General features: G+C 36.6%; 5 protein-coding genes across 6 annotated transcripts; 2 read left to right on the forward strand and 3 right to left on the reverse strand.

The window, feature by feature from the left end:
• Positions 1 to 3,047: 3,047 nt before the first annotated feature.
• Positions 3,048 to 4,494, reverse strand: LOC146931244 (auxin-induced protein 15A-like). Of its 2 annotated transcripts, none has more exons than XM_085702726.1 (2): positions 4,356 to 4,494; positions 3,048 to 4,230 (listed from the first exon to the last, which is right to left on the reverse strand). In XM_085702726.1, the coding sequence occupies exon 2, from the start codon at positions 3,529 to 3,531 to the stop codon at positions 3,271 to 3,273; it is 261 nt and encodes an 86-aa protein (XP_085558852.1). In that variant the 5' UTR covers positions 3,532 to 4,230; positions 4,356 to 4,494; the 3' UTR covers positions 3,048 to 3,270. The 2 variants fall into 2 exon arrangements, with proteins under 2 accessions (XP_085558852.1, XP_085558853.1); XM_085702727.1 differs by having other exon boundaries at positions 3,048 to 4,268; positions 4,356 to 4,475.
• On the forward strand, positions 4,255 to 4,848 carry LOC146931245 (auxin-induced protein X10A-like). The gene has a single exon (XM_085702725.1). It carries the CDS (start codon positions 4,340 to 4,342, stop codon positions 4,610 to 4,612), a length of 273 nt encoding a protein of 90 aa, XP_085558851.1. The 5' UTR covers positions 4,255 to 4,339; the 3' UTR covers positions 4,613 to 4,848.
• A 3,585-nt stretch (positions 4,849 to 8,433) lies between these two features.
• On the reverse strand, positions 8,434 to 9,183 carry LOC146931246 (auxin-induced protein 15A-like). Its single transcript, XM_085702729.1, has one exon. It carries the CDS (start codon positions 8,849 to 8,851, stop codon positions 8,567 to 8,569), a length of 285 nt encoding a protein of 94 aa, XP_085558855.1. The 5' UTR covers positions 8,852 to 9,183; the 3' UTR covers positions 8,434 to 8,566.
• Positions 9,184 to 11,744: 2,561 nt separating this feature from the next.
• On the reverse strand, positions 11,745 to 12,297 carry LOC146931247 (auxin-induced protein 15A-like). The gene has a single exon (XM_085702730.1). It carries the CDS (start codon positions 12,162 to 12,164, stop codon positions 11,883 to 11,885), a length of 282 nt encoding a protein of 93 aa, XP_085558856.1. The 5' UTR covers positions 12,165 to 12,297; the 3' UTR covers positions 11,745 to 11,882.
• Positions 12,298 to 12,961: 664 nt separating this feature from the next.
• On the forward strand, positions 12,962 to 13,852 carry LOC146931248 (auxin-induced protein 10A5-like). The gene has a single exon (XM_085702728.1). It carries the CDS (start codon positions 13,189 to 13,191, stop codon positions 13,639 to 13,641), a length of 453 nt encoding a protein of 150 aa, XP_085558854.1. The 5' UTR covers positions 12,962 to 13,188; the 3' UTR covers positions 13,642 to 13,852.
• Positions 13,853 to 25,124: the final 11,272 nt, after the last annotated feature.

A 25,124-nucleotide genomic window follows, 5' to 3' on the forward strand; every position in this document is an offset into this window, starting at 1 on the left:
ATAAAAATCCAATTTTAGTGAAACTATTCAAAAGGGTGAATCGAGAACTAGCTCCATCTCGTTGATAGCCCTCTCCTCCTAATGGTGGCCTTTCCATAGGGGCGGCTCCATCTAACGGATAGCTCTTTTCTCTCGACTCAAAACAAAAATGTTTTTAAAGTATAGTAAACTCAATTTAGCGAAAATAATCAAAATGGGTGAATCGAGAACTAGCTCCATCTCGTTGATAGCCCTCTCCTCCTAATGGTGGCCTTTCCATTGGGGCGGCTCCATCTAACGGATAGCTCTTTTCTCTCGACTCAAAACAAAGTGTAAAACATTTTCAATTAGGAAGTTTACCTCTCATTGATAGCCCTCTCCTCCTAATGGTGGCCTTTCCATAGGGGCGGCTCTATCTAACGGAGTAACTTTACCTAATTGAAATCTCATACTAGGTGCACCTAGGTCGTCGTTTTTATAACCATAATTTTCAAAACACCATTCTTAAAACGTAATGCTAAAACCATATTACACAACATAGTGAAACTTATTTCAAAATATGTATCATCAAAACTCGATCGAAAATCTACTACTTATAAACATAAGTAAATCCAAATTCAAATCCAATTCAAAATCCAAATCGCGTACAAATTAATATCAAACCTTTCGAAAATGCATATTTCAAAACCACGTTTCACAACATATCAACACAACTACGAAAATACATACAATCAAATTCTCCGTTTCAATTCCTCTACTTTATAAATCACAAGTAAAATCCAAATCCAAATCCAAATGGAGCGCATATTAATATCGAAAATTCCCAAGAACATATATTTCAAGACTGTGTTTCTCCATATCTCAAAACTCATGTTATAGTATATGCAACCAAACCTCAATTTCAATATTTTGCTCAATAAGTCATAGATAATTCCAAACAGAGTATAGTTAAATTTGATGACTTTAAAATTATATAACAATGACGAGAAAAATGTTCAAAGGGTGTGTTCCCCAATTTGATAAACACTTTAACATATAGAATCAACAAAATATCGATAATAAGGATAATTAAAATAAATGATAATGATCGTCATCAACTCACAAATATGACGAGTCAACTTCGTTCCTAGCAATGCCTTTCGAAATAACCACCGGAGCAGTCCTCACCAAATCTGAACATGATACAACAATTTCAGCTCTTTAGGAAATTTATTTTAAGACCACAACACCAATGGGTAAGGAATTGAACAAAACCGCCAAATTGACAGGCTTAGGATTTGAAAGGGACTAAAGAAAATCTAAGATTTTACTATTAACACTAATTCCACTAATCATCTAAAGCTAGATATCAACTCTAAAATTTATGAATCATAGAACTTTACCTCAAGGAACACTAAAGAGCACACCTTCCATGAGTGGGTATTCCTATCCTTTCTTATAGCCCACACCCAACTCAAAACTCTATCCAAAAGCACTTGTAAGAGTATGAATTAAAAGCTTCGATTGAATGTGTCAAGTTTTGTTAAAGTGTGAGATAAGTTTGAGATTTGATGGCTTGAACAATATGAGGTAGAAGAATGGCATGGAGCCATGGAGGAGAAGGATGGATCGGTTAGGAACAAAGAAAAAGGAGAAATGGAAAAGTGATATGGAAGGTCAGAATGAGAAAGAAAAGAAAATAAGGAAGGTTCTCGATCCCCCCTGTTTTATTTATTTCATAATTGATTATTATTATTATTATTATTATTATTATTATTATTATTATTATTATTATTATTATTATTATTAACTTAAAAAAAATAGATATGAAACGGTGCGTTTCAAGTAACCTTTATGTAATATCACTCATTAGTTGTACCTGATATTTAGTAAGAGAAATCAATTACTTTGATTGGTTCAACTCATTTTGGAAGGGAAGAAAGTGGATCAATGGACCAGTGGATTAGGATCCACATTATTCTCTGCCACAAAAAGGACAGTATCATAGCTTAGCCTCACAGGAGTTATGATGCATCATACGTTTTGAATGAGAAAAAGGAAATTAACAATGTTTTTGTGCAGGATAAGAAAGGAAGCAACAAAAATGAATTTGTGCCTTCATTTGTGCACAACTTTCTTAACTCTCTTCTTCAATTTCTTGATGTTTTATGTTATTACTACATCTAGCCAAATCCTCCACTGTTGGTGAGTGGATATTGATAGATATTTTGTTAGTATTTGATTTGGATCCTTTTAATATGATTAAGAGCAATGTAGTCAGGATCGAGATCCTACGTAGGATCGGTCAGCCGGTGAAAGAACGTAAACACGAGGAACGTAACACGGTTTGTAAGTAGGACCGGAAGGTTGTTGATATAGTTGAGAGAAATAGATAGAGAAAATTGAGGGAAAACAGAGGAACCAAGCATAAAAACAGAGATAATAGAGGAAAAACAGAGGAACCGAGCAACAAAATAGAGAAAAACAGAGGAAACACGGCAAAAAACAGAGGAAACAAAGGAAAAATTGCAAAAAAACAGGAAACAGAGCAAAACCGAACCAGAGTAAAGTCAAAGCACGGTCGAGGTGCTGTGGCACGTAAGATTGTGCGATCCTACGAGCTAGGACTCGATCTTGGCTACATTGATTAAGAGTATTATTTTTTTTCAGTTTTGTCGGTTAATTTCATACTTAACTGGGAGTGATCATCACCCTTAGGATGTTTTACAATTCATATGTAGAATGGAAGTTTAACGTAGAATCCTTTGAGATAGAATGTCATTTGATTCTTTAGTCTAGCAATAGTTATAAAATACAGCTGCATTTTTAGATTACCCTTCTCAACGCCTTCTCTTATTTAAGATCAGCTAAGGAATAAACGATTTTATATAAGGTTAAAGGTTTAGTTACATTAAGATTATTTTTATGTTTTCACCATCTATTTATTTCCACTTAACAATTTAATATTTTGAAACAGTTGATTCATGATGTGGTATGAGAACTTGTATGTTTAATTTCAGACTTATCGAACAAGAGTTGCAGCAGAACAGCAGGTGTTATAAACAGTATAAATAATAAAAACAAAGAGATTATGAAAAAAGGTGGCTGTTTATATATATAATTTTTCGAGCAAAAAATTAGATATATATAGAAATTCGTTGAAATTTGACAAAAAAAGTCAAATATCTATGTTTGTAACTATCTCAATTCAATGGCTTTTCCTCTTAGAAAAGAATGAAAAATATAAGTGTCTACTGTACAATTTGTATCAACTAACTAATATCTATGTCAGTCTTCTTTCGTAAGATTTATTTAACACTGAAGCCGAGAAGAGAGTTGTAAGAAAGCATCTTCACTGCAGGGAATTGTGAGACCACCCATAGGATGATCATATCCAAATTCTTCTTCTGCTTGATGTAGTAATTCTTGAAATGAAAGCTGGTTCAATATTGAAATGGGAATCACAAATCGCTTCATTTTTTCTCCAACATAAACTGCGAGGTAGCCTTTTGGGATTGCATCCACAGCCTTGGAAGATGATGACCTTCTAATACCAGATAAGCGAAAACCCATATTGTTAACTATTATGAGTTGAAACACACTAACAATGAATTCAACAGCTTGTGTATGAAAGAAAGAAATATTTGAATTTGTATTTTGTGAGTGACTTGAATTGTATTGCTGCTTAAGAATGTCATAATGAGTATATATAGGAGGAGTCTTTGTGGAAACAATTCATTGTGTGGTGTGTAGTGATTTGTGAACTATTATTTGATGGGGTCTAGTGAGAGACAAAGGCCAATGAGATGTCACATGGTATTGTGTCATGGTTGTTTAATTATATCAAGGATTACTTCACACTTCAAAACTCATGCCAACTTAGATCCCCCTTTAGAAAAGACTTTACAACCAATTCTTACAATTGTAGACCACCCTTTGAAGTGCAACCTCATAATTTTGTAAACATGCTCTAGACATGTTTTCTTCATTATGATAGTGTTGATTTCCAGCTGGTAAGTGATTATAAGGCAATGGATAACAATAGATCAACATAAACCATTCTACATGTTGGGCCTGCTCTACAATGTGGGACTTGCATTATCTACTACACCATATGATGTTGATCCTTGTGAAAGTCCTCTGAAGACAACACCATGTGATCTATATCCTCTTGTCTGGCCATAACTCAAATCTCATGGCCTTCCTTTACGGGTCATTGTAGTTGCCGACGGTTTGTTACTTATCCTTTCATCTATATATGTATATTCATGCCTGAAAGCATTTAGGACTAGCACCAAATCATTCACAACCTAAAGCATTTGAAATTCAGAAACTTGAGTTTTCTTTTACACAATATTTTCTTTTCACAAGACATATAAGAATGGGTTTTCGTTTACCTGTTATCATCACAAGGGCATCAAACCAAGCATCTTCAAAGGGTGTGGATGTGCCAAAGGGATATCTTGCCGTATATGTGGGAGAGGAAATTAAGCGGTTTGTGATCCCAATATCATACTTAAACCAACCATCATTTCAAGAACTGCTGAATCAAGCTGAGGAACAATTCGAATATGATCATCCAATGGGTGGTCTCACTATTCCATGCAGAGAAGATGTGTTCTTAGATATCACTTCTCGCTTGAGTAGGTTGTAGACCTTCAAGAAGAAGGATCTGACATAGATTATTTTAGGCAAATTTGTGCAGAAGGCCGTTACTTATTTTTTTCATTATAGTCTACATTCCACCTTTTGTCAGTTAAAAAAACAGTAAAACAACTGAGTGAGGTGATTAGGGACAAATAGATTATGATTTGTTTAGGAAATTTTTCAATGAATTGATTACAAACTTATATGCAGAAATTTAATACCAAGAGACACGTTTATCTTCCATATGCTCATCTGGGAATGGCTTTTAATTATTTTTTTCGGCTCCATAATTCACGAGGAACAAATTTAACTTACTACGAATGAAGGAAATATGCTTTTTGTCAAATTTAGCTGGTAATCTATACTGTTTTTGGATAAGTAATAGTTTTGTTGGAATGTTACGTAACCTCCATGTAATAGCAATCTCAATCTCAGTGCCGATTTTTTATCAGTATATCCACCTTGTTTTTTTGCTACGAAAAAGACAATATCTACTGGTTTTAGTTAGTCTTAAATTTCCGGTATGTGCATGATGTAACTTTTGAATTTACAAAAATTAGATCAAATTAGTACTTTACAAGAACTAAAAGGAGTAGAAGAACTAATAAGTAAGGATTAACACACTCAAGAATAAACTCGTACACGTGGTTAATCCAAAGATTATTGTAAGCAATGGATGGTTTATACTTCATTATTTGTAGGGATTGATCACCCTTAGGATGATTTACAACTTCAATATTGATAGAATGCCATGTGATTCTCAAGTAATTAGAGATAGATTTGCAGTAAAACAGTCATCTCAATATAGTAGTATATGTATGACTTTATGAATTTTGAACTGGTAATAGAGATATACAATATATAACCGTTTATTTCGTTTTAGTTAACAATTTAAGGTTTTGAAAAAGTTGATTCATAATATGGTATTATAACGTTTATGACGAAGTCTAGAGTTTGACCCTTGAAATCCTTATTCTTATAAGAAAATAAGTTAATTTAAGAGCACAGTGGTGTATATTTTAAAAATCTTATTAAAACCTTAATTGGCTAACCATAGTTCTTAGTTGTCTTAGAAATTAGTTTGAAATAAAACAATCAGCTCTACCTGTGCTACACTCTTCTTTCTAGCCTTAGAGATTGTAACACCCACGTCGTGGCTTTCGATATCCCGCCAGTTGGATACGAAAGGTTCCCGCCAGTTGGAACGGGCACTATCCGTAAGGATGACCCCACGATAATAGGAGGAACCGAATCACATCGGAATGAGAGGGATCCGGAGGCCGTGTAGGTATGGGACTACATGGTTGAAGGAAGACTTATAAGAATTGTTAGGTACTACTCATATCAACAAGATGCATCTTCTTTTCGGTAGCTCAATCCATAGGAACTCCACAGTTAAGTGTGCTTGGCTTGGAGTAGTACTAGGATGGGTGACCTTCCGGGAAGTTTCTCGGAAAGCGTGCGAGTGAGGACAAAGCATGCTGAAAAGACTCGTGTTGGTTGATGGGGTTAGTCGGCAATCCTGAAAGCAGACTGGGATGTTACAAAATGGTATCAGAGCAGACCTCTCCCAGTACGGTGTGGTTCGAGGACGAACCAGACGGAAGCTGGTGGGCATGTAACACCCACGTCGTGGCTTTCGATATCCCGCCAGTTGGATACGAAAGGTTCCCGCCAGTTGGAACGGGCACTATCCGTAAGGATGACCCCACGATAATAGGAGGAACCGAATCACATCGGAATGAGAGGGATCTCCTAGTACGGTGTGGTTCGAGGACGAACCAGGCGGAAGCTGGTGGGCATGTAACACCCACGTCGTGACTTTCGATATCCCGCCAGTTGGATACGAAAGGTTCCCGCCAGTTGGAACGGGCACTATCCGTAAGGATGACCCCACGATAATAGGAGGAACCGAATCACATCGGAATGAGAGGGATCCGGAGGCCGTGTAGGTATGGGACTACATGGTTGAAGGAAGACTTATAAGAATTGTTAGGTACTACCCATATCAACAAGATGCATCTTCTTTTCGGTAGCTCAATCCATAGGAACTCCACAGTTAAGCGTGCTTGGCTTGGAGTAGTACTAGGATGGGTGACCTACCGGGAAGTTTCCCGGTAAGCATGTGAGTGAGGACAAAGCATGCTGAAAAGACTCGTGTTGGTTTGTGGGGTTAGTCGGCAATCCTGAAAGCAGTCTGGGATGTTACAGAGATTCTTCTCATTGCAATCCCAATCACACTTATTAGACAAGTGCAATCCCAATTACACTTATTAGACAAGTGTAGCAGGAGAACAACAGATGTTATAAACAGTGATAAAACAAAGATAACATGCAAAAAGATGGCTGTTTATGTATATAAATTTTTCGGGCATTAGACAAGTGCAATCCCAATTACACTTATTAGACAAGTGTAGCAGGAGAACAACAGATGTTATAAACAGTGATAAAACAAAGATAACATGCAAAAAGATGGCTGTTTATGTATATAAATTTTTCGGGCAAAAATAAGATATATACAGAAATTCATTGAAATTCGACCATCAAGTCAAATATAATGTTCATAACTATCTCAGTTTGATGACATTTCCGCTTAGAAAAGAATGAAAAATGAAAGTTTTTGCTGTACAATTTGTCACAACTAATATTTATGTCAGTCTTCTTTAACGAGATTTAGCAGTGAAGCCGAGAAGTGAGTTGTAAGAAAGCGTCTTCACTGCAAGGAATTGTGAGACCACCCATTGGATGATCATATCCAAACTCTTGCTCTGATAGGCATGAGAATTCTTGAAATGAAGGTTGATTCAATAATGAAATGGGAATCACAAATCGCTTCAATCAGAAAATTGGTTTGTCAAATTATTGTTAAACAACTAGGAAATAGGTTTGTAAAATTATTAAATAATGAAATTTGAGATAAGGGAAGACCACATTTTGTGACAATATCCTATCTAGTGTTACTGTTACTTGGAAATCGGCAGACATGGTGGTCCAAGTGTTGTGCCAACAACTTGATTATTCAATAATCCAGCAAGAAAAATCCACTGCTATAAAGTAGCTATGTGAAATCAGCACTTCCTCCCAGTAACATAAGTAGTGCAAGAAGTCCATCAATTATGTAATCCAAGCAAGAAAAGTTTAAAATGTTGTGTACATTGCTACTAATTAACAACCGAGTCTCATATAGACATCATAACTCTAATTTGGAGTATTTTGTTGGTATGCTAAATTTCTTTGACCATACAAATATATTTTTAATATTGCCAAGCCGACGTCCTGTTTTGTTTTCCTATGGACTTACTATGAAGCACTTAAGATACTTAAGATACAAGGCAATCTGTGAAGAGATTGGATAAGTAACTTAAGGCTAATAGATGTAGAAATTTTGGTTTTTCGAAGCACTTAATTTTTTTTTTTTTCCTATTTTATAGCTACTTTCATTGACCATCAGCCCAAGTAGCACTAGAATCTGCTAAATACAACCTCATCGATGAATTTTGGAAATTCCGAGGCAAGTCTAAATATTTAGTAGACATAACTTAGAATAGAAAATATAAAGATGCAAAACTCAATACTACTAAGTCATTGTTAATGTCCACTCTAAAGGGAAGGCAATTCAATGCACTGTTGGCTATATTATCTTTCACATCAGTCGTCGGAAAATGTTCTTGTTCTGCCCTTGCTGGCCATCATGCGTTTCATTAGTACTTTGAAATTTATCAGAACACAAACTTTGTTTTTCTTATAGCAAGCATATTCTGTAAATAAAGAACACATAGGAGCAGCTTGAGTAGTTGAATTCATCGTAATCAAACAAAACACACATACTTGTTATATAGTAATTTGTTTTCTCATTTCATTGGAAAAGGGGAACTTTACAATTTGATATGGTTCCTAATGTAAAAAATGTCTCAACTAATCTATATGTCAGTTTCCTAAAATCTTACATTAATGTAATATTTCATAGCTCATTCAAGCGAGAAGTTATATGTTGAAAGACATCTTCGGTGCAAGGAATGGTGAGGCCACCCATTGGATGATCATATCCAAACTCTTCTTCGGCTTGACTCAGCAAATCTTGAAACAATGGTTGGTTCAAGTATGATACGGGGATCACAATTCTCTTTTGTTTATCACCAACGTACACTGCAAGATAGCCCTTTGGCACGTCCACAACTTTTGAAACTGATCGGCTTGAAGTAAATGATGATGACCTTCTAATGATACCAGGTAAACGAAAACCCATTGTTGAGTGTGTTAAAACTTGAGAAGAAATGCTTTTTTTTTTTAAAAAAAAAAAAAGAAAAAAAAAAACTTGAAGCAAAAACCAAGTTTTTGAAATTTGAATGGTTTAGGATGTGAATGATTTATGTTGGTATTGCAACCATGAATATATATAGATAAAAGAATATTGAAAAACTATTGGCTACTTGAATTATTGGTGAAGGAGGGCAACCATTGGCTACTTGAATTATTGAAAAACTATTGGCTACTTGCAACCATGAATATATATAGATCTGACATAGACTATGTGCCACTATGGTATAGTATTATTTAGGATTGGTCATAGTTTCTACAGGGAGACAAGAGCATGTACAAGATCACATGGGATTTGTTGCGAATTCGATGAAAAACTCACACCAATAACAACTTGATGTGTGGAGCAAGGGATAATTAAGCAACCAAAATCAAAGTGTATGGAACAATTATAATCACAAGCCAAAAGTAGAAAACAACAGCGAGAGAAAAGGAAGAGAGAACACAAAGAATTTGTTGACCCAGTTCGGTCTAAATTGACCTAGTCTGGGGGAGAGAGCAGCCCTCCGTTCCACTATATGATGAGTAACGTTACAAAAGAGATATCAATGGGTTACAAGAATAAGTCTCCCGCCTAATTCTACCCAAATCCCAGCCTCTTCCCGTAACCAAGAGACTCAATCCTAATAGTGTTTCCCAAGGTGAATCAACCCTCAAAACCTAGTGTTTGTTCCAAAGAGAAACTCTATACAAACCCTAGTTTTGTTGTTGCCTTTCTAAACCCTTGTTTCAGCCCCCTCTATCTCTCAAGGTTTACACTGATACAATGTCTATATTTATAGTAAAAGAATCCTCAATAAAACTGGAACAAATCTAGGCCCAAAAATACGTTTCTGTTTTATTTTCTGCTGTCAAAATCGGCCATCGTGCTCACCAAATCGGCCACCGATTTTTACAGAACCAACAGACAAAAAACAGAGTCCAAAATCGGCCACCGTGCTCTGAAAATCGGCCACCGATTTTCTGCTACCAGAATTCCAATTTCTTCAATTTTGAGGCACTTTCACAACAGGATTGTCTAGAGGTTTATCCCAAAGATCAAATGTCATAGTAGATAAAACAAGTCCCACCTTCTATAAACAAAATAAACAGATTACCCTACCTGAAGTATCCATGCAAGAGTTCTGCTATGTTTAAACAACTCTTGATACTTACATATTAGGAAGGCAGGGACCGTGAAATTCTGGTATGCGAATTTCACGGGGTTTGTCTTGCAAAAATATAAATTGTGGTTCATAATGGCTCATGATTTTGTGTTCTATAGCCGTGGTCCTTCTTAAGGTTTTGAAGTTGTACATGTATCAGATAATTAATATAGCAACATTATTTGTTGGCTATTGGCAGATATGTTATAAGCGATGAACAAGACGTGAACTACTTTTCTCAGCAACTCGATGTATTCGAGTAATCATTTAATGTGTAGTATTAGAGTAACTAATTCTTATAGTTATAACCGATTTCATCAAATAAAATGATAAATAAAGAGGTCAATGACTGTGCACTGTCAGTGTATTAAATTTTACATTGTATTTCAATTATAGATCACAATGTAAAGCCTAATGCGTAATACTCTTGCATGGTTTTTTACATCCCTTCTATATCAAAGAGAAGAAAATCATCATTGGAGAAAATGAAGTGTTTTCAAGATCATCTCTCAACCACACAGGCCAATGAAATAAGATAGATAAACACATACTCCATCCCCAGATTATTAAATTGCATAATACATTGTTCATAGCACATAAATGTGTTTAAGAAAACTTCAACTGAGAATTAAAGTGTGTAGGGTCCTAACCAACTGCCAAGGCATGTGACTACTTATAGGCAATTTCCACCTTACAACAATGTCTCATCAGTTTTCAATTAAATTATATGTTGCGTGGTAGTACTTGTGCAGTTGGAAACATTGGGGTCTTGATGAAGACTTATACAATCAAAAGGACTTTCCGTGCTCTTCACAAAGTACTTGTCCTGTAAGCTGTTATGATAAAGAAAGCCATTGATTATAACTGCAGGAGACATAATTACATGCAACCATTGGATTCAAGCCATTGAGATTTTGGGGGGAAAATATGGTATAGAAGCCATTTATGTGATTTCTCTTAGCCCAATGTCATGAAACCAAAAATCGCCTCATGACAGAATAGTGGTATCATAGCCGATTGTTTGACTAAAGGTGACTATCTCCTTGTATCGAAAGTCTTCTTGATAATGGAGGTTAGTTAAGGCCATATCCTATTGATACTGTGTGTCAATGGCAGTAAAAGTTTATGTGGATGAAAGAACAAAGTGATTATTCTAGCAGTAAATATGTGGGTGACTCATCTATAAAGTGGGCCATTATTCTAAAACATCTTGTGGCTCTGAAAATCTATAAGGCAACACCATGTGGTGGTTTGTGAGCTGTTGTCACTCACTACAGCCCATCATAAATAAGTACTGATGTCATTCAGTAAAATAATTTACCTTGTTACTGAATTGTTTTTGTGCACCTGTTTCTTATGAAGGGAAGGTACCTCATGTATGATTAAGGCTTTGGTACCCAACATTTGAATTTCATGTCTGTATTATGTCATTTTTTTTAAAATAAAAATAAAAATGGAAACTTAGGTAAATTTATCATTCACCTTTGTTCTAGGAAAATTAGTTTTGATCTGCCCTTGATAGGATATATGTTCTTTTTTTCATGTATGTATTATGTCGTTTTTAGATTACTAAGTTCGTTTTTCCTCATAGTAAGCAACATTTCGCATATAGTCGAACTCATTTCGTAAGTGCAATAAACCAAAAACATAGAGGAGCTGCTTGGGTAGTCGAATTCATTGTCGTTAAACAAAATTTATATACAATTTATCAATCTAATGGACATTTTTTTCGCATCTTTACAATTTGATAAAATGCCTAGTTTATAAAAAAAAAATATCTCTACTAAACTATGTTAGTCTATTTTGGTGTCAGATTCATAGTCCATTCAAGCAAGAAGTTATATGCTGGAAGACATCTTCGCCACAAGGAATGGTGAGGCCACCCATTGGATGATCATATCCATGCTCTTCCTCAGCTTGTATCAGCAAGTCTTGAAACAATGGTTGGTTCAAGTATGATATGGGGATCACAAATCTCTTTTGTTTCTCTCCAACATACACTGCAAGATATCCCTTTGGCACGTCCACAATTTTTGAAACTGCTCGATTTCCAACAAATGATGCCCTTTTGATGATACTAGGGAAACGAAAACCCATTGTTGTATGCGTTCAAACTTGAGAAAAATTGGTTTTATAAAAGACTTGTAAGCAAGAAGCAAGTTTTTGAAATCGGAATACTTTGGGATGTGAATGATTTGTGTTGGTCCTAAATGCTTGTAGCCTTTAATATATATATATATATATATATATATATATATATATATATATATATATAGATAAAAGAATATTGAAAAACTGTTGGCTACTTGAATGATTTGTGAAGGAGAAAGATTCTGCAAAGGAGACAAGAGCATATACATGATCACATGGAATTGTCTTAGATAATACACCAACATATCACCCCACCAAAAAACAGGCTTACCAATGCAAGAGAAAGTTTAATTGACCTTGTTAGTTGTTACTTATTTAGCAATGCAGGGACCACAAAGTTCTGTTCTGGTATGCAAATTTAATGGAATTTGTCTTGAAAAACTATATAAAATGTGGTTCATAGTGGTTTATAATCTTGTGTTCAATATTGGTTCTCTTCTTTCCTAACATAGTTTCTGAGACATCAATCAAGTCGCACTCAAGCTTTTCAAGTTGCACATAAATGTACTATTTATTTATTGTATTTAATTGGTTGCAATGTCAAATACAAAAAACATATGAGATGTCTAAAGCATGTCTACCATTGGATTAGCTATAGCAACAAATTCCAGGTTTCTTTCACCATTGCAGTGTCTATAATTTCATGGTTGTTGAGTTTTCTCATCACAAAGTGGGGCATGTGCATGTTCTTCCATTTATCTTCATCTAATGCTTGAAAATGACTTCTATAAGACAATGCCATGTGATCCCTTGTCTCTTACTAGGCCCTATCCCAGCTCATCAAAATACTTTCATTGGCTAAGTGGTTTGTACAGGCCCTTAGCAACTATATATATACATTATTCTTTGAGTTCTCAATCACCACAAATCTTTTGCATCATAAATCATCAGAATTCAAATATTTCTTTCTCATCCAATCCTCTAACATAATCAGTATTTTTTTTTTTTTTTGTGCTACCATAAAAAAACAATGGGTTTCCGTATAGCCAGTATTATCAAAAGGGCATCATCTTCCAAAACTCAAGGATCTAGCAAGGGATATGAAGTTCCAAAAGGCTATCTCGCAGTCTATGTTGGAGATCAAATGAGGCGGTTTGTGATTCCAGTATCATACTTGAACCAACCATTGTTTCAAGAATTACTAAATCAAACAGAAGAAGAATTTGGTTATGATCATCCAATGGGTGGTCTCACAATTCCTTGCAGCGAAGATGCTTTCTTAGAACTCACTTCTCGCTTTCATGCAAATAGAAATTTAAATAGAATAGTTGAGGCTACTTTGTACAGAAGGCAAAAAATCTTCATTCTGTTTTTTCCATGTATTAACCATTCCTGTGGAAATAGGAAATGTTTCCTGAATGAGAATGTTAATAACACTATTTTGTTGAAACACATAGCTTTTGCAAATTTTATTGAATTCTAATATATACAGTAGTATCATGAACAAGTTATCAAATAGTAGTTTACATAAACCAAGCTATTCAGTATTTTTAATAGGGATTAAGTGAAATGATTATTTTGGAGATATTGACCAAGTTACTACTTGATAGCAGTTGTGACTTGTGACTACTGCCTTATTGTATTTCAAAATGTAACATGAAACACACCAAACAGTTGCCCTGAAACAGCTTTAACGATTCTTTTTGTACTATTTATTTCCTGCTTTTGGCATCACTGAGTTTTGAATAATTATTTTCAGTTAACTCGAATTGTTGTATCTAGCTCTGCTAAAGTAATAATTTTTAACTCGGCTTCGATTTCATTTGCTGATGAAATATTTGGAAGATATATTAATCTAGGTATTGACAATTGGAATGCTACAAAGAAAGTGTTGATGTAACACACACAAATAGTGTTTTCACAAGGACAATTTGGATGTAATTTGCTACTCAGATTCTGACTTTGCTGGCTGTGTTGATTCTCGCAGATCAACATCATTCTTATGATGGCTGATGGAGCTATTTCGTGGAGAAATATTAGGCAAACTTTGGTTTCTACTTCTACTAATTTTAGTTTCGTCTTAAATTTCAGTATGTGCAAGAATTATTTTTTACTTTCAAAGCTTAGATCAAATTAATACTTCACAAGAACTAAAAAGACATAAAGAAGAATTATTAAGAATTTATACACTCAAGAATAAACTTGTACAGATGATTTATTCAAAGATTAACTTTTAAGCAATGATTTCATAATTCAATCCATATATTGAATAGAAGTTTAATGTACGAAACCTTTGAGATAGAATGTCATGTGATTCTCTAGTTTATGAATAGTCATTAAATCCAAGTACGTGTTTAGCTTATCCTTCTTAGGCTCTGTTTGGTAAAATTAGTTGATAGCTGATAAGCTAGCTTGTAGCTTTTAACTGATAAGCTAGCTGATAGCTTTTAGCTGATAAGCTAGCTGTTTTATCTTGGTTTTCGGGTGTCAAACATTGATTACGTTTGAACCTTTTAAACCGGTGATATCTTATTTTTTCTTGGGAAGGGAAAAAGTAAGCAAAACCCTTGAGAATCGAGGTCCGGGAGTTGTTTTCGCTACGGGAAGGTGTTAGGCACCCATAACGACTATAGTAACCTATAGGAACCGTCTTTAATTTCTACGCGCGCGCTTTACTTTTAAATGCTATTTTGAAAGATGTTATTGAACCTAAGAGTTACTAAATGAAGAATTGGGGGGAGAAGAATGTTTTTGGAGTTTTATTTTAGTTGAATTGAAGGAATTTTGTTCCTTGCCTACGTACCCGATTAAGGGATCAAATCCACCGTAGTTCTCTTTCAAAAAATGTTTTTGTTTTTGTTGGTTGATTTTAAGTTTGAAAAATGGAATTTTGAAGAATGGAGATTGAGAGGCCTCAAGGGCATGAGACTAGGAAATTGTGAGGTTGGATTAGTGAATTGCAAAATATAGTCAAAGTATGATTATTTTCATTGAATTTTGATTAAGAAAAAGAAAAGGAAAATACAATGGGATTTTGATCCCAAGGTTTATTAGGAAAATAGTTTGAATGATGCTTGTTTATATTTTTTTTTGGAAAGTTGATTTTTTTCTAAGTATGAATCCTAGGCATTCATCTAAACATACAATCCTAAACATACATCTAGACATGCATATTCTAGCTATTTATCTAAAGTGGAGTGTGTGCATGTGTCGGTGCTTGTGTCGGTGTACATTATTAGAGTCCATAGTCCATATTACATCATACCCTAGATACATTCTATGGCCTCTTTGCCAAGAAAATTAAAAGTGGCATAAAAGTAAAATATTACAAAAGCTCCTAAGTATTACATTCTAAGTCTTGGTACAAATTAAATTGCAAGAAAATAAAGGGAAAAAGAATATGAGAAGGAGATGAAATGCTTATGGATGTATGAAACATAAAATGAAAATGGGTTAGTAATACCAATGATATAGAAACAAAATGACAAGTGCATGATAAAACAAATATAACTTGCAAGTAAAGTAAACTAACAATCTTAACAAAAAAAGTGATAAAAGGACTTGAAATTCAATATAATCCTAAAACAAACTCAAGACCTAGATTCTCACAATATTAAGACATTTCAAGTGATTCATTCCAAGGGAACAAATATGAGAACCAAGGGAAATTATCATGCCCAAAATTATACAATTTTCAAGCTCTTTATGCACTTTTATTTCACAAAAGAGTTTCACATTATTTACCAAACACAAGGTCCTCAAGAACTAAACCAAAACAGCAAGCAAACACCACATTAAGAGGCAAATTTATCCCACAAAATTACATGTCTAAATGTCACAACTTTATACCAAAATCTCAAGGTCAACATCACATTAAAACTTCACAAAATTCTTCAAAAAAGTGAACTAAAAGCAAGACAAAAACACACATACTCTTGGAGTGAATCTTGGCATGAAACCACATCCAAAAGATAGGTTTCAAATGCCAAAATCCCCTCAAAAGAATTCGTAAAACTTGAAAGTTTATATGACGACATTTTAACATGAATCAAGACATTGAATTGACAAGGACACGAGATATTTTTCTACGCCTCTAATCAGTTTTTAATAAGCAAAAATTATCAAGAAACATAAAAAAACATCACAAACTAATAGTAATTTTCTGGGAATTTTATCATAGAAAAATCATGCGTAGGGGGGTGAAAATAGCAAAAAGATCATTGGAGCGCACAGAAAGGGGGGTGCGCAAAGCGAAACCGGAACATTTAAAGGAAAGCAGATGGTCCTTGCACAAGCCCGCGGGTCATGGGCATGGGGCGGTTCAACCCATGGGTTAGACCTGAATTTCCTTCCTCTTCTTAGAACACACCTGCGGCACAGACTCCTCTTTTTCTCTCAATATTTTCAAACTTCTTCTCCTTCTCTTTCCACGTACACTCCCTCCCTCACAGTCCTAAGCTTCGTCTTCCACAACCAAATTCCGGCGGCGGTTGGCCGGCCAGAGGTGGTGGCGCCGCCGCCTGGACTTCCTTCTTCTCCAAACTAAAGCAGCATCGCTGCAAATTCTTCCTCCCTCCATGTCTTCTTTTCGCAAAACAAACTTCACACACGTACAAAAACCATCATCTCTAGATTCAAGCACTCACGTCGGTTATTGGTTAAAGCAAATTCAAATCGAAAGCAAAACGACGGAGAACGAACGCACACAACGCCGTAAACGAATTTAACCAAGAACCGACGTGAACGTAAAAGCAATAACAGAGTTTCACGTGAGCAGCAATGAATTGGACCTTTCTTCCCTCTAAGATCAAATTCGATGCTACTTGTTCAAAGAAATGCGACGCAGGTGCCGGAATTACGATCAAAAAACGGAAATTGCTTCGAAGGAAAAGAAACCAGGTGTGAACATTACCTCTTGTTTCGGTTCTGCTCCTGTGCGTTTTGGCCTGCTTCGCCTCCTTCGATCTCGACGACACTCTCTTTCGCCTCGTCCACTTGCTGGTTCGATCTGCTTCTGTTCCGATCAGATTCGTTGCTAGATTTCGATTCGAAGCTGTTGATTCCGTTCCAATCTTCGTTGATTTTCTTCAGGTTTGGAATGTTGAAAACGAGTTGGATTGAAAGAGTTGATTGATGAATTGATGAATGTGGTTGTTTGATTTGGTTTTGGGACTTGAATGATGAGGATGATGGTGGATTATGGTGGAGGATTGTGGTGGTTTGAAGAATGGAGGTGGTTAGAGGTGGAGGAGAAGTTTGTTATGGAGGTTTGGGTGGTGGTTGAAGGTGAGAAGAGTTAGTTAGGGAGGAGGAGTGGTGGAAGAAGGTTGTTGGAAAGTTTGTTATGGTGGTGGAAATTAACCACGTGAGAGAAAGAAAAGAGGGAAAAGAAGAAAATTTTTGTGACTTTTTTGTGGGATTTTGTAAATGATTGGTGATTCAAATGAATTGACCCTTTGACCAATTTATAGGCTAAGTCTTTGACCTTGGACCAATAGGATAGAGACATGTGGCAATAGACTTGTAACAAACTCTTAAGGACCAATAGCATTTGGACACATGGCACTTGGACTCTAACAAACTTAAAAGGGATTAAAACGTAAATAACAAAAGTGCGCGGACTAAAACGAAAATTAAACAAAAACCGAATTGAAAAAGTAAATTGAAAATTAACGTAAAATGCGACGATTAAAAACAACAAAACAGATTAAAACGAATCAGAAATATTATGTGAAATGACCAAAACGCCCCTAGGGACTAAAACGATTAAAAACAACTCAAATGCAATTTTTAAAATGATTTTTTAACAAGGGATTGAAGCAAGAGCTTATTCAAACAAATTAAAAGACTCAGAGACAATTTTTTAGAATTTAAGCAGGGTTTTAACACATGAAAAGACTAAAATGCCCCTAGGGGCAAAACTGACTCAAAATGACTTCAAATGCAATTTAAACATGGATTTTGACATAGAATTGAAATGAAGACTTATTCAAACTATTTGAAAGGACTCAACCAAATTTTTACAAGACTGAAAGAAATTTTAACACAGGAAATGACTAAAATGCCCCTAGGGGCTAAATTGACTAAAAAATGACTTAACTGATATTTTTTGAAATGAATTTTGACATGAGATTGAAACAAGGGCTTATACAAACCAATTTAAAAGACTCAAACAATTTTCAAAGATTAAAATGAATTGAATGCAGGAAATGACTAAAATACCCTTTTACATGAATTTTGCAAATAACATTGAAATAAAATGCAGAGAAAGATGCAATTGATCAGAGACATATCAAATGACTTATAATGCAAGAAAAGAAGAATTGAACAAGTATTTTTAGGTCCAAAATTAGGGTATAACAGCTGCCCCTATTTAAGTTTCTTTGTCCGGAGAGTCAAGAGACGAAGTCTTTGAGTTGACGGGACGAAGACACTTAAATATTAACATTTGCACTGCTTTTGGACATAAAAATACACTTTCAGATTTTCAAACAAACACGAATGTCATGCAACATTTCATTTATGAATGCAAGACAATCGAACCGGAATCTACGGGCTGTGTCACACCACCAAGGGATTTATAGACATCAAGGTAGAAAGAACGGGCAACAAAATACACTTTCAGATTTTCAAACAAACACGAATGCCATGCAACATTTCATTTATGAATGCAAGACAATCGAACCGGAATCTACGGGCTGTGTCACACCACCAAGGGATTTATAGACATCAAGGTAGAAAGAACGGGCAACAACTAGACAGGTACAAGCTGTTCTTTGGATCGAACTTGCCACTTGACCGAGAGATACAAACAAGAGACGGGTACAAGCTGTTCTTTGGATCGAACTTGCCACTTGACCGAGAGACTACAAACAAAAGACAGGTACAAGCTGTTCTTTGGATCGAACTTGCCACTTGACCGAGGAAATACAAACAAGAAACGGGTACAAGCTGTTCTTTGGATCGAACTTGCCACTTGACCGGAAATATAGACAAAAAGGTAGATACAAGCTGTTCTTTGGATCGAACTTGCCACTTGATCAATATCACAACATGTAAGTTGGTGCAAACTGTTCTTTGGATCGAACTTGCCGTTTGACCGATAACAAAACATAAGCAAAGGGTACAAACTGTTCTTTGGATCGAACTTGCCGTTTGACCGGAAACATAGACATATAAACAGGTACAAGTGGTTCTTTTTGGATTGAACCTTGCACTTGACCAGTAACGAGATACAAATTGAAAGTCTGGTTTAACACGATACCCATTGAGGGTAAATTGTCATTGACTTGATTTGAAAAGAGACATGACCATTTTTGTTGGCCCAAAAGTAAATTGACATTGATTTGAACTGAATTGACAGTTGAAATTGACATTAGCATTGACATTGACATTGACATTGGCATTGACATTGACATTGACATTGACATTGACATTGACATTGGCATTGACATTGGCATTGACATTGGCATTTGACATTAACATTGACATTGACATTGACATTGGCATTGGCATTTTGACATTAACATTGACATTGACATTGACATTAGCATTTGACATTAACATTGACATTGACATTGACATTGGCATTGGCATTTTGACATTAACATTGACATTGACATTGACATTAGCATTTGACATTAACATTGACATTGACATTGGCATTTGACATTAACATTGACATTCGACATTAACATTGACATTTGACATTGGCATTTGACATTTGACATTTGACATTTGACATTTGACATTGACATTGACTTTGAATTTGACAGTTGACAGTTGGATATGCAACATGTATGTATGGTATAACAAGATTTTTGGATGTATGAGCACATAAAATGCATGGTTATGCATGTATGAATGCTTGAAATGCATGATTGGTTTGTAACTTGGCAGAGAAGTTTCACAAAGGCAGACAAGACATTGGAAGATTGGGCACGTAGTGGCTCGTGCTGCGACATATTCACAGGGGGAAAACCTCTTTGGAGATACCGTCGTTGAGAGACGTATCGAAACCATGGCTGAGGGCAATAAAACTTGTAAAGGAGGACCCTTGGAAGGTTCTTGGACACAGTTCGCCGTTGCTAGGCGTGTCAGTGCTGGGTAAACATTGGATGTTCGCATCTGTGGTCAATGCTTTTTTAATATTTCATTCTTTCATTTTTCAATTTCAAACCCCATTTTTGCCTGAACCGCCCTTTCGGGTTTTCGATTCACCGGGGAGTAAGTATTCTTTTCGCTGCCCCATTTTTGCCTGAATTGCCTTCATAGGTTGTCAATCAGCGGGGTGCTCATTTTTGCCTAAGCCGCCCTTTCGGGTTTTCAACTTAGCGAGCTTTTCATTTTCATTTTTCATTTTCATTCTGTTTTTTCATTCTTGCCATTGACCACAGATCATCCTGGGGAGTAACCTGCTTGTAACATGTATTGAAATAGACATTGACATTCATTCATTCATGCATGTTTCATTGAAATGTACTTTACTGCTCAGGTTTGCTTTCAAAATAGACAGAAAAAGATTTTTCAATTTTCAAAAATGTTTGTTTCAGACATTAACATTATTCAAAATAGATAGAAAATGTTTTGCATATAGCATTGAAAGTAGAAAGAAAAATAGAGTTTCAAACAATAGAAAGGCTCAAATTGATGCAGAAGAGTGAAAGTCAGCCAAAGGCATGGCTTCACGGATTTACAAAGCTTGGAAAATGGTAATTTTATTGGTTGGTGATACATTGAACACGATGACCGCTACATTTCATAGAAATTTTGAATTCACAAGTACAGAAGCCTCTGATGAAGAAGATCATTGACAGTTGCAGATGCCCCAAGGGGTGATGGTGATTTGCCAGATATAGTTACTTGTCTTTTATCAACCTCATTTTTGCATGAACCGCCCTTTCGGGTTTTCGGCTCATCGAGGCGCTCATTTTTGCCTGAGTTGCGTACAATCTCAGCGAGCTTTTTCATACATTTTTTTTGTCCCTAACTTTTGCCTGGATCGCCCTTTCGGGTTTTCGATCCACCGGGAAGCGCATTTTTGCCTAGGCCGCCCTTTCGGGTTTTCGACCTACCACGCTGTTCTTTTCTTTCTAGACAAAGTATTTCTTGACTATATCGGCATTAACAGGATTTGGGAGTTCAACACCATCCATGTGCGTAAGAATCAAAGCACCACCAGAGAAAGCCTTCTTGACAACATAAGGACCTTCATAGTTAGGTGTCCACTTGCCCCTTGGGTCGGGTTGCTGACTTATCCTTCTTTTCAATACAAGTTCGCCTTCCTTGAATTCTTGAGGTCGGACTTTCTTGTCAAAAGCATTCTTCATTCGCACTTGATACAACTGTCCATGAGTCATAGCATCCATACGCTTCTCTTCAATCAGATTCAATTGATCATACCGATTTTGACACCATTCAGCCTCGGTTAGTTTTGCTTCCATGATCACTCGAAGAGATGGAATCTCCACTTCCAGAGGGAGAACTGCTTCCATACCATACACCAAAGAGAAAGGAGTTGCCCCGGTTGAGCTGCGCACTGTGGTACGGTAACCATGCAAGGCAAAAGGTAGCATTTCATGCCAGTCTTTGTAAGTAGTGACCATCTTCTGAACAATCTTCTTGATGTTCTTGTTAGCGGCTTCAACTGCACCATTCATCTGAGGTCTATAAGGAGAAGAGTTGTGATGTTCAATTTTGAACTCTTCACATAAAGCTTGCATCATGCTATTGTTCAGATTGGAACCATTGTCAGTGATAATTTTGTTGGGAACACCATATCGACAGATGATGTTATTCTTGATAAACTTGACAACCACTTGTTTGGTCACATTTGCATAGGAAGCAGCTTCGACCCACTTGGTGAAGTAGTCAATTGCCACTAGGATGAAACGATGTCCATTGGAAGCCTTCGGTTCAATTCTTCCGATCATGTCAATGCCCCACATAGAGAAAGGCCATGGGGAAGATATAACATTGAGAGCATGTGGAGGCACATGAATCTTGTCAGCATAAACTTGACATTTGTGGCATCTTTTAGCATGTTTGTGGCAATCACGTTCCATAGTTATCCAGTAATAGCCGGCTCTTAACAGTTTTCTTGACATGGCGTGACCCGAAGCATGGGTCCCAAAGGTACCATCATGTACATCATGCATCAACTTCTCAGCTTCTTGCTTGTCAACACATCTCAACAAGACCATATCATAGTTCCTCTTGTATAGGATTTCTCCGTCCAGAAAGAATCTGCTAGCCCATCGTCTCAAAGTCTTTTTATCCCTGTTGGAAGCACCAGGTGGATATTCACGATTCTGCAAGAATTGTTTGATGTTGTAATACCAAGGCTTTTTATCATTCACATCTTTGTCAGCTTGATCTGACATATTTTCAATGGCGAACACATGAGCGGGTCTATCAAGGCGTTGTACTTTGATCACAGGCACATCATTCCAGTGATTGACACGAAACATGGAAGACAAAGTAGCAAGAGCGTCAGCCATCTGATTTTCATCCCGAGGGATATGGTGCAGCTCAACCTTCGTAAAGTATGTCAACAGACGTCTTGCATAGTCACGGTAAGGGATCAGCTTCTCATGATGAGTCTCCCATTCACCCTTTATCTGATTAATGACGAGTGCAGAATCTCCATAGATGTCAAGGTGCTTAATTCTCAGGTCAAGGGCTTCTTCAATGCCCAAGATGCATGCTTCATATTCAGCTATGTTGTTTGTGCAGTCAAAGGTTATTCGAGCGGTGAAAGGAATGTGGTGCCCCTGCGGAGTTACAATGATGGCCCCAATTCCTTTACCATAAACATTAACAGCACCATCAAACACCAATCCCCATTTGCTATTGGGATCTGGCCCTTCATTGATCAGTGGCTCTTCACAGTCTTTTGCCTTCAGATACATAACTTCTTCATCAGGGAAATCAAATTTAATTGGCTGGTAATCATCAAGAGGTTGACAAGCAAGATGCTCGGCAAGGACACTTCCTTTGATTGCTTTCTGAGCTTTGTACACAATATCATATTCGGACAATAACATTTGCCAACGTGCGATCTTTCCAGTAACAGCAGGCTTCTCAAAGATGTACTTGATTGGATCCATTCGGGATATCAACCAAGTTGTATGATTCACCATATAATGACGCAGGCGTTTGGCAGCCCAAGCTAAAGCACAACAAGTCTTTTCAAGCATTGTGTATCGAGTCTCACAGTCGGTGAACTTCTTGCTCAGATAGTAGATAGCATGCTCTTTCTTACCAGTCTCATCTTGTTGACCGAGAACACAGCCCACTGAATCATCCAACACTGACAGATACATAATCAAAGGCCTTCCTTCCACTGGCGGGACAAGGATGGGTGGCTCTAACAGGTATTCTTTAATGCTATCAAAAGCTTCCTGGCATTCACCATTCCATACAACAGGCTGATTCTTTCTGAGCAATTTGAAAATTGGACCACAAGTAGTAGTCATGTGGGATATGAATCTTGAAATATAATTCAGACGTCCGAGGAAACCTCTGACTTGCTTTTCAGTTTGAGGAGCCGGCATCTCTCTGATGGCTCGGACTTTGTCAGGATCAACTTCGATGCCTCTTTGGCTGACAATGAAGCCTAGCAACTTTCCAGATCTTACACCAAATGTGCATTTATTAGGATTCAATCGCAGCTTGTACTTTCTCAATCTTTCAAACATCTTTTTCAAATACACAACATGCTGCTCTTCATCACTTGACTTTACAATCATATCATCAACATATACTTCAATTTCTTTGTGAATCATATCATGAAACAGAGTTGTCATACCTCTTTGATAGGTAGCACCAGCATTTATCAAGCCAAACGGCATCACTTTATAACAGAACGTTCCCCACGGAGTGATGAAGGACGTCTTTTCTCTATCTTCCGGAGACATTCGTATCTGATTATAACCAGAGAAACCATCCATGAAGGAGAACACTTTGGATTGAGCAGTACTGTCAACAAGCACATCAATATGAGGCAATGGGAAGTTATCTTTTGGACTGGCTTTATTCAGGTCTCTATAATCAACACACATTCGAACTTTCCCATCTTTCTTTGGTACTGGTACGATGTTGGCAATCCACTCAGGGTATTCAGCCGTCATGAGGAAACCCGCATCAATTTGCTTTTGTACTTCAGCCTTGATCTTAAGAGCCATATCTGGACGAGACCTTCTCAACTTCTGTTTGACAGGAGGACATTCAGGTCTTGTCGGTATCCGATGTTCCACAATCTGGGGATCTAGACCCGGCATATCTTCATAAGACCATGCAAAGACATCTGGATAATCATGAAGAAGCTGAATAATCTTCCTTTTCACTTCTGGCTCAAGTGCAGCACCAATCTTGATATCTCGCTTGTTTTCTTCAGTACCCAGGTTGATGAGTTCAATCTCTTCCTGGTGAGGCTGAATGGCTCTTCTTTCTTGCTCAAGCAGTCGAGTGATCTCATATGGTATCTCTTCATCATCATCCTCATCTTCAGCTTCATATACAGGGAATTCAAAATTTGGATGAACCATAGGGTCACTGTGTTCAACGGGTTTATTATGGTTCAATCTGCATAATATGATTGGGATGATTTTTAGAAAAATGTTTTCTATGCAGATTTTTGAAATTAATAAGAAAAATACAGATGTTTTGGTTTTTTCTGGCATTACCATTATTTCCAAGAAAAAGGCACTAAAAAGTAAAAAACAAAGAGTCGTGAGAAAAACGACAACTTTTATTGATAACGGCAATGCCGAAACAAACACGCCCTTACAATGATATCACTTTCGCATTGGGCAGAGCGAAAGGATTGTTATTTTGAAAACAAAAGACATGAGCAACAAAACACATTACATGGAAGCATGCATGACTAAAGGAACATCAATGGCTTCCCAATTTCTAACAGTGCCTCCTGGTATAACAAAAGTGGGCACGTAACTACTCCCAGCA

The sequence above is a fragment of the Medicago sativa genome, chromosome 4, assembly GCF_051527215.1.
Source record: "Medicago sativa cultivar Bolivia chromosome 4, Bolivia_mono, whole genome shotgun sequence".
NCBI classification, from domain to species: domain Eukaryota; kingdom Viridiplantae; phylum Streptophyta; class Magnoliopsida; order Fabales; family Fabaceae; genus Medicago; species Medicago sativa.

Bases quoted from the DNA above. Each gene is read 5' to 3' on its own strand.
- LOC146931244 (XM_085702726.1), bottom strand. From the start codon at position 3,531: ATGGGTTTTCGCTTATCTGGTATTAGAAGGTCATCATCTTCCAAGGCT.
- LOC146931245 (XM_085702725.1), top strand. From the start codon at position 4,340: ATGGGTTTTCGTTTACCTGTTATCATCACAAGGGCATCAAACCAAGCA.
- LOC146931246 (XM_085702729.1), bottom strand. From the start codon at position 8,851: ATGGGTTTTCGTTTACCTGGTATCATTAGAAGGTCATCATCATTTACT.
- LOC146931247 (XM_085702730.1), bottom strand. From the start codon at position 12,164: ATGGGTTTTCGTTTCCCTAGTATCATCAAAAGGGCATCATTTGTTGGA.
- LOC146931248 (XM_085702728.1), top strand. From the start codon at position 13,189: ATGGGTTTCCGTATAGCCAGTATTATCAAAAGGGCATCATCTTCCAAA.